Raw genomic sequence first — 8,966 nt, 5'->3', positions numbered from 1 at the left:
AGTTTGGGCTCTGGGGTGGAGGAGAGGACACCAGCTGGATGTAGGGCTACTGTTATTGTGTCAGGAGGGCACTCAGGGCCACCCAAGGGAAGTACTGAGATGGGGGGGAGGGGGATGACTTAGGGCAGGGTGACTTTGAGAAACTCCATCTTAGCTGAGGAGGCTTAGCAGAGGCTTAAGTGACAGAGACTTCACTGTCAGATCCTGCTGGGTAAGACACAGGAGGCAGCCTCTGGGGGTGAAGAGTTTATTTATTGCTGATCCCCCTTGGCCTGGCCAGCCTGGGCTCTACCAGCGGCCATACTCAGGATAGGTCTCAGACACAAACTCAGGATGGACAACATAGTTGTTTCTCAACGGACCACCAGTCTTCTTGAAGTGACTTGTGTCCCATCTGTGGGGAGAGATGGGTCAGCCCTTTTGGACCTCATATATCCAAGTGCACAACAGACCCTAATTCTCAATGGTGACTTTATCTCAACATTATGTCCCCTAACACTGAGCCCTGGTGGTGCAGTGGCTAAAAGCACTTGGCTGCTAACCAAAAGGTTGGCGGTTCGAATCCACCATCCACTCCGTGGGAGAAAGATGTGGTGGCAATCTGTTTCTGTAAAGATTTACAGCCTTGGAAACCATGTGGAGCAGTTCTACTCTGCCCTACAGAGTCACTATGAGTTGGAATTGACTCTGCAGCAGTGGGTTTGGTTTTCTGGTTTAACACTGACCCTAGGCTCCAACAATGACCTCGGGTTCTACTGTTTCATTTCTAATTCCCAATATCTGTTCTTTAACATTGACTTCTTACTCTTCCAGCTGTGAACCCAACGCCCTGATATCTTGACTCTAAGCCCCACTACCAAACTTTGACCCCTCAATACAGGCCTGCCTATCATGGGGAGGTGGGGGTCTTCCGTTTCCTAGCCTGCTTTGACTTCCTCAGGGCACTTGCGCCCCCGCGTGGCATCTTCCAGTCAGTGCATTGCAGTGGACAGTTCCCACCCCAACTAGTTCCCCCGGCTGCACCAAGGGGACAAGCCTGTCTTGTGCGTATACGTGTGCATCAGACTTACCTAAGGTTCGGATATGGGTAGTACGACGGTGGGGGAGTTGTAACAGCACATTGCATTCCGGCTCGGTGTTCGTAGGGAGATGCAGCCCTGGAGGGGAAAGCGGTGGGCAGGGCCTTTTGATATTTCCCCTAACCCCCAATCCAGACCAGGCCTCTGGGCGGTGCTTCAGGAGTCAGTTTCACGGCCCTGAGAGGCTTTCCTTCGGTCTCCATACCCTTTAAGACCACCGCAGCACCGCCTCCGGGAAGCCCTGTGGGAGGGAAGTCCCCCTCCCCGTAAGGCCCCATTCTGCCGCCCAAGCCGGGATGTGGAGCACGCTGGACTCTGGAGAGGGTCAGACTCCGGTTGTTGGAGGAACTAGGAGTCCCGTTCCCCGCCGTGGGACAGCATTTCTCCAGCACTATCAACGTTTCTGAGCCCCGCCCAGGCACTTTCCCATCCCCCACCCCCACGCCCCTGTGAGGGTTAAGATCCGGACTCACACCAGGCACCACGCTCTCCCCTCCTCGGGGAGGGGCGGGGGATCAACATGGTAGGTTAAGGATAGGGTTTCAGGACCCCATTCTGCCCAGCTCTCTAGACAGACGCAGACTTTGGAGTTCTCCCAGGCTCGTCCCGCCCTGTATGCCGTTGGGTGCAGGGAAAGTGCTGTTTTTCCAGCTGTTACACGTGAGAGAGTCTCGCTCCGGAGGATGGCGGGTCTCCGAGGAGGCAAGGGCCGCTCTGGTAAGGCGGTCAGCATTTCCTTGCTCACTTAGCTCCCAGCAGTGACCCAGCCTACCACCGACGGGGACCTGAGGCCCAGAAAGAGAGGACACTTTTCCGAGGACACGTGGCACCTCTCTGGCTAAGACCTGCGTCACCACAGCTGGGTGTCGAGGTAGGGGCCGAGCTGGTGGACATGGGAAAGTTATGCGACTGGTGTGCCGGGTTTCTTTCTCAAAAACCCTCTGGCAGAATCTCCAGGGCAGATACAAGAGCCCGGATGACCTTGAGCCCATTCAGGAGGGACGGGGTCGGGAACTTGCAGGAACCTTCATGCTAGTTCCCCCTCCCCAGCTGTCCACTCAGACCCTGGGGTCCAAGAGGCGGACCTCGCTGGAGGCGGGCTGGGAGCGGGGTGGAGTGCGCGCAGCCGGGGGGCGGGGCTTGGTTGGGGCGGGGCCCGGCAGAGGCGGTCCAGTCCCTGCGAACCTTACAGTCGGCTGCTCACAGCACCCTGGCCGCAAGCGGCGTTGAAGGCAGGGCGCCCCGGTGACATAGTAGTCCATCCCGCGCAGGCAGTAGTGGCGGCCCGAGCAAGGGCTTTCGTAACCCTGGAAGGGCAGGCGGCCCGGCAGCGGGTCCACACACCCGCATCGGGGAGCGATCTGCGGCAGCGGCTGGTTCCGCGACAGCGAATTCAGCATGTTTACCACGACCTCGCGCTCTGAGCCCGCAGCCGAACCCAGGAGACCCAGAGACAGTGACACAGAGATGGGAAGAGACAGGGAGAGACGAAGACAAAAAAACGGACAGATAGAAACGGTTACACTCTCCAGGGCCCTCGGCTTTTGCCTCTGTCCCCAAAGTCCACCCCACCCGAAACCTGCTGAGCCTCACGCTACCCGTGCCCTTCCACCACCACATCCCCCGTTACCGTAGGCATTGAGCCGCTCAGGTTTAGGAGGGTACTCCAAGGGCGTTCCTCGAACTACCGTCTCCATTCCAGCCTCCTGGACATGACACATACGCTACCTCAAGCTCTGACCGGGAAGAGCTTCTGCCTTTGGGGGCACCTCCCAGGACACTCAGACCCTCCCCAGGCCTCATCTTATCCCGCCCTTCTGTGGCTCCCCTACCCTCCCGGCTCTTAGTGTTTGGCGTTGTCTCCTGGCAACGCGTTTGCTCCGCCTCCCGGGGGGAGGTGCTGTAGGTGGACGAGGTGTGGCTCTGGGCCGCGGACGACCCTGCCTTAGAGCTTGTCTTTGATTTTCACCCTCTCTGTCTGCTAACCAAAAAGTCAGCAGTTCGAATTCACCAGGCACTCCTTGGAAACCCTATGGGGCAGTTCTGCTCTGTCCGATGGGGTCTCTATGAGTTGGAATCGACTCGACGGCAACGGGTCTCTGTCTAGCTGACTCTGTCTAGCTGTGTCTCGGTGTCTATCTAATAAGGAATTTTCAATATTGCCTGCCTGTCAAATTCACCTGAGGAACTTGTGAAAATTTCTGAGTCTTGAGAAAGTTCTGATTCGGAAGGTTTCAGTCAACCCCTTGGTCAGCGTCAGCCTAAGGTTAGGAAGCACTGCTCTGATCTCAGATCCTTTCGCATTCCCTCTTCTGTCGGGGTTAAACTCCCACCTATCTCCTTGTAAGAATTGCCTATATCTGTGCTGTCCCTGAGTGGCCTTGCTCCTCCTCCTGTTGTCCCTGCTCACATCACAAAGGAGGGTCAGGTGGAGCAAGTATGCTCAGCTCATCCTTGGCCCCATGGTCAGCCCCAATGTCGCAGGGACTGCACCACAGAGGGAGGGGGCAGTTGGCAACCTTCAGAAAGGCAGCACTTCAAAGAGTACATGCCAGCGATGTACCCCACAGAGCCTGGTCAGAGATTGGGACTTAGGGGACCTATCATCAGAGGTTGGGATTCAGGGTGCCCAAAAAACTGGGACTCAGGGGCTCAACACAGCCCCCTCCTGGGCTTTCTTGTTCCCTAGAAATACAAACACTAGTTTCATGGATGGTGAAGAGCCCTGGAGCATTGTTGATGGGCAAAGGATAAGGAACTGATGGTGTCACTATGCCAAGGATGGGGAAGGGGTATGCTTCCCAGACCCCAGGCATCTATGCCAGGCAAAGTAGATACCTTAGGCAGCCGGGGCAGGCAGTTGGTATACTTGTTCCAGCCGGCGCTATTGTAACGTCCTATCCTCCATGTGGCGTACCGGTCACCATACAGATAGTTTGGGTTGCATTTGTCTGCTTGATTATAGTGGTGTGGATATTAGACAGTATTACTCATTACTCTACCCAGGACCTGGGACACCCCTCTCCCAGATGTTTCTCCTCTAGTCCCCAGCACAGAGCTGGCTTTCACTTATCTCCCTCAAGTCAGTCCCCAAGCCCAGCCTGACCCCAAACTTGTCCTAGAAGCTGAGATGCAGCCCATTTCCCACTGAAGGCAAGCTTCTGAGTGGGATCTGGATCCTCTGAGCTAATCACTTTTATCCTCATATTATCCTTTCTGAAACAGCCAAGCTGGAAATGCGGCCTCCTCCCCATTCCTCCCTCTCCCTCATCTCCCACATCCAGGCATCAACGTTTACCTATTCTGCCTCCTTAAAATCACTTGAATCTATCCTCTCTTCTCCAGTCGCCTGTCAGCTCACCCCTGTATCTCTGCAGTGCCTTAATCAGGAGACAGTATAATGTGGTCAACAGAATGGACTCTGCAGATAGACTGTCTGGGTTCAGATTTCAGCTCTGCCTGTTATTGGCTGTGTGTGACCTTGACTGAGTTAATTAATTTTGCTGTGTCTCAGTTTCCTCAAATTTAAAATGAGGGCAGTAATTCTCTCTACTTCATAGGGTTGTTGTGAGGTTTAAATGAGTTAATATATGTAAAACAGAACAGTGCCTGGCACATGGAAAGTTATTATTAGCCTACTGATCTCCCTGCCTCATCTTTAAAATCCTAGAATTCAACATCTACATAGGAGCTTCCATACTTTTTCACAAATAATAATCTGACCAAGACACTCCCTACTTAAAACCTTTCAAAGCCCCACCCACTCAGTCACCTAAGCCTGTCCTCCAAGGCCCTACATGATCTTCTCCCCTCACCCTCAATGGTCTGAAAGAATAGACATGAGAGACAGTTTTAGTGTTTGAGGGTGAGGGTAGGAGATGCAGATTCCCCATTTCAATTCTTCATCAATTCATTCAGTAAACACTTTTGAAGCCAGGCACTGTTCCAGGTGGAGGGGTCACAGCTGTGAATAAAACAAGAGTCCCTGCTCTTATGGAATGTACAAGAGACAGACCATGAACATCTAACCAAGTGAGAAAAAGAATTTCTCATAAGGTGTAAGAGGAGGGGAAAAAGTAGAGACATTGAGTATAAACTATGTTTCTGAAAATCTTGGCTGTGAAGAGGAAGAGCAAGAGAAAATTTTTAGGCAGAAAGAGATTAGAAAAGGTTTCCAGGTTGAAGAGAAAGAGGCATGATGAGCAGAGGGTTGCCTGGTGGGGAGTGGGGGGATGCAACAGGTTTGCCAAGAAGATGGGAGGGGTTGGCATCCGGAATACACTTGGAGGGATATTGTTTGTTTGAGGGGAGGTTAATACTCTCTCCATCTCTAAGGATAAGACCCAGGATTTTTCCAGTTCTGTGGCACAGACAGGAAGCTACCAAAAGGCAGGGGTTGGATCTCCTCCTCCAGGGTCAGGGTTAGGTTAGGTGGTTGGGAGTCAGGTTGGAGTGGGGGTTGGTTAGGGAAGAAGCCCAGGTGGGGATAAAATTGATGTAGGATCAGGATGGAGGCCAAGATCCAAGCTGAGTTTGGTTGGAGGTCATCGTTGGGGTCACTGCTGGGGTCAGGGTTAGGTGAGGGGTAAGGCCCTACCTTCCTCTTGAGAGAGCCAATACTTCTCAGGGAAGTAGGGGTAGCCTGGTATGCAATTTTTATAGCTGTAGTTCTTCACAGCACATCTGACCATCTTCTGCAGGGCTTCAGGGTCCACGTGGCGCTCCATGGTCTGAGTCAGGCCCTGGGCAAAGAGAGAGGGCAGGAAGTGGCTAGATACATAAAGACCCAGCACCAGAGTCCTGCTGGACCCAGGTCCAGCCCTTCTGGAGAAGGTCAGCCCAGGTGAGTCTCCTCCCCTTCTGCTTCCTATGCCAGTAGGGGTCCGTGCCAGCCTTGGTCCCCTCTGCATAGTTCTTTTGTTCATATCACTCTTTCCTCCTTTCTTTCCATCCAAGCCTGGGCTTACAGCCAGTCCGGGTAGTTTTCTGACTTTCTCATTTGTGTCCTGTCCTTGACTGGGAACTCTTTGAGGGTAGACAGAGCTGGATCTTCCTGTCCTATTTCTTCCAGACTGTGTGCTGCATGACAAGGGCCTGGGTCTCCCCCAACAGCAACCGACCCTGGGCACAATCTGTAGCCTCAGGAAAGGCTGGCTGCCTAGGGGCCTTGCTGCCTTATGCAGGTCTCTGGGAACCTAGCTCCTTGGGGAGCCTAAGGGTGAGGGTGGTGCTGGAGCGGCACCTACTTTAAAATTTAATTCCCTAACTCCAGCCTGCCCCAACTGCTGTGGCTCTGATATTACCCATTGACCCTGAACTTCGCTTTGCCCTGGCCCTCGTCCTACCCTGACCTTTTTCCTGGTCCAGGCCCTGGACCCTGTCTACTTCTTGGGGTTCACCTCATCTCATCCCATCACCCTTTTTGGATTGGATGTGTGGAAGCCCAGATCGAGGCCTCCCGTTGTCCTTACCTGAAGGCAGAATGCCAAATTAGTTGTGGACTCACAGGTCTTTGCAGACAGCTGATGTGAACAGGGAGCTGGTTCACAGGGTGAGATACCCGTCAAAAGAAACACCAGAAAGGACTTCCTCATAATGGGCAGTGAGGTGCTGGGATGGTGATGGTATCACCCACACTTCCTCCTTACGATCTTAAGAGCAGAGGTTTTTCTTAGCCAGGGACAAGACCCTTCTGCTCCCAGTGCTCCCACTTACCTGAAAACCCCCAGTACAGGGGCTTCTGGGATCATCTGTCCAGCTGAGGTTCTGTTCTGTGGGCAGATCCTGTATAGTCACACTCCCATGTAGGTAGAGATGGGGCAGAACTTGGGGGACATGGGTGCAGGGGCCACACCCCCATGACGCGACACTTCCCTGAGCTTTACACACAGTCACACATAGGTCCAGGTATACACATAGATCTGTGCACCCAGATACACTCATAAACACACAGAGACATATATCTACACATCTACACTCTCATACATACTCATACACATAAATACTCACAGATACACACACCGCATACACACTCACAGATGCAAAAACAGCCATTTAGAAGAACTTGCAGACATCATCCATTTTTCTGTTAGAGCCTTTCCTCAGATGTGTGTAATCTTTGATTCTTTGTGCATGTTTAATAGGAGACGAAAAAGCTTGTTGGAGGCTTTGGGCTGTGAGTAGATTTGTCAACCATGAGCATGACTTTCGGGTGATCTGGCTGGACCATGTTTTGCAAACCCTTGTGTCAGTATCTATAGGTATTTCTCTTGCGCTGATCATATTCTTTAGAAGAAACATCTTCAATCTCTGGCTTGAGAGTAATGACCTAGTGCTGGTATTCTGAGAACCTAGTGGTCAGGAGGACTGCTGGTGGTTTTAGCATTTAGTCTATGAAGGTCCACCTGTTTTTGTTTTTTTTTTATTATTGTCCCCTGCCCTAAGCTGGGACTTGGGTCCCCAGTCTGAGATCCTCTCCAAAAAGTAAGGCTTCTGACTTTTGCTAGGATAGGTGCGGGCAGTCACCCAGTAGCATAGACTAGGAGAGGGAATTAGTGGGTTTAGCTGCTTTTTAAAAGGCTTTCAAATAATTCTTATTTTAGCCTAGGCCCTATCCCATCTTCAGTTCCAGAGAAACTTAGTACTGCCAATTCCTGAGGTTTTTGAAAATTCTGCAGTTTTAAGTTGTATTATGTCTTTGGTTTCCCATTGCTGGCTTTGGATCAGTTACCACTTATCTTCCAAAGTTTTGTTCCCTGTCCCCTCTCCTTTCTCCCCATCCTTGTAGGTTTGTGCCTTAAATATCCATTTACTGTAGTTTTAGAGGGGTTTCAGGAGGAAAAATACGTGTGTATTCAATTTTAACCCAGAGAATTACAGTTAGTTATATATTCTATATATTAATCCTTTGTCAGTTACACATTGCAAGTATCTTCTCTTAGTTTGTGGCTTGTATTTTCATTTTCTTTATGATGTCTTTCGATGAATAGAACTTCTTAATTTTAACATAGTTGAATTTATTAATCTCTTCTTTTATGGTTAGTGTTTTTTATGACTTATTTAAGAAATCTATCCATACTCTAAGATAATGGAGATTTTGTCCTTTCTTCTAAATGGTATACAGTTTTACTTTCCATACTTAAGTCTTTAATCTTTCATGAGTTGCTTTTTGGGTTTGGTGTGAGGTAAGGATAAATTTTGTTTTTATCCATATGAATAATCAATTGTCCCGTTGAGTAATCTATCTTTTCCACAGATTTGTAATGCCACCTCAAGCCTGGTATATCTTTTTCCATGGCTTTACTTTCAGCATCTCTGTTGTATATTGTTTCCATCTATGTGTGGATCTGTTTCTAGTCTATTCTATTCTGTTAAACAGTTTATCTATCACTACAGTAATAATATACTTTATTAATTCCTGTAGCTTTATAATCAAACCAATGAGTTGCTGTCTAGCATTAATATTTGATTGGGCAAGTCCCCTTCTTCTTCAGGAGTATTTTAGCTATTTCTTGGACCTTTGCTTCTCTGTATAAATTTTAGAAACAGCTTGTCAAATTCCTCAAAATTTCAAAAATTCATTGGGATTTTAATCAGAATTGCACTGAATCTTTATGATAATGACTTTTCCTATCCATGAGCATGTTATCTCTCTCCATTTATGTAATTATTTTTAAAAAGTATTCAATAAAGTTTTGTAATAATATCATACAGTTTTGCAATAATATCATACAGTTTTGCACACTTTTTGTTAGATTTATTTCTAGTTACCTTTATGTTTTGTAGCAAGAATAAAGGATGTATTTTTAAAGTTATATTTCCTAAATATCCACTGTTGGTGTAAAGAAATGTGATTGACTTTTTATCTCATATTCATGTTTCTGCTGA

At 49.4% G+C, this 8,966-nt stretch overlaps 1 protein-coding gene across 3 annotated transcripts in view; it reads right to left on the bottom strand.

Moving 5' to 3' along the window:
* Positions 1–233: 233 nt before the first annotated feature.
* The window catches only part of SPMIP6 (sperm microtubule inner protein 6), a 27,168-nt gene continuing 18,435 nt past the window's right edge, over positions 234–8,966 (bottom strand). Inside the window, exons 2-7 of one of the 3 annotated variants that reach the window (XM_004372324.2) lie at positions 5,677–5,821; positions 3,918–4,033; positions 2,710–2,785; positions 2,270–2,499; positions 1,071–1,157; positions 234–394 (exon numbers count right to left, since the gene is read on the bottom strand). In XM_004372324.2, the coding sequence (XP_004372381.2) occupies positions 1,071–1,157; positions 2,270–2,499; positions 2,710–2,785; positions 3,918–4,033; positions 5,677–5,821 (654 nt within the window). In that variant the 3' untranslated portion in view covers positions 234–394. Of the gene's footprint in view, positions 395–1,070; positions 1,158–2,264; positions 2,500–2,709; positions 2,786–3,917; positions 4,034–5,676; positions 5,822–8,966 lie in introns of those variants that run through there. The other 2 variants (XM_004372323.1, XM_023727328.1) reach the window with 2 other exon arrangements.

The sequence above is a fragment of the Trichechus manatus genome, unplaced genomic scaffold, assembly GCF_000243295.1.
Source record: "Trichechus manatus latirostris isolate Lorelei unplaced genomic scaffold, TriManLat1.0 scaffold00016, whole genome shotgun sequence".
Taxonomy (NCBI): Eukaryota; Metazoa; Chordata; class Mammalia; order Sirenia; family Trichechidae; genus Trichechus; species Trichechus manatus.
Note: the sequence above shows the minus strand (reverse complement) of the source record. Positions and strands in the feature narration are given on the sequence as shown.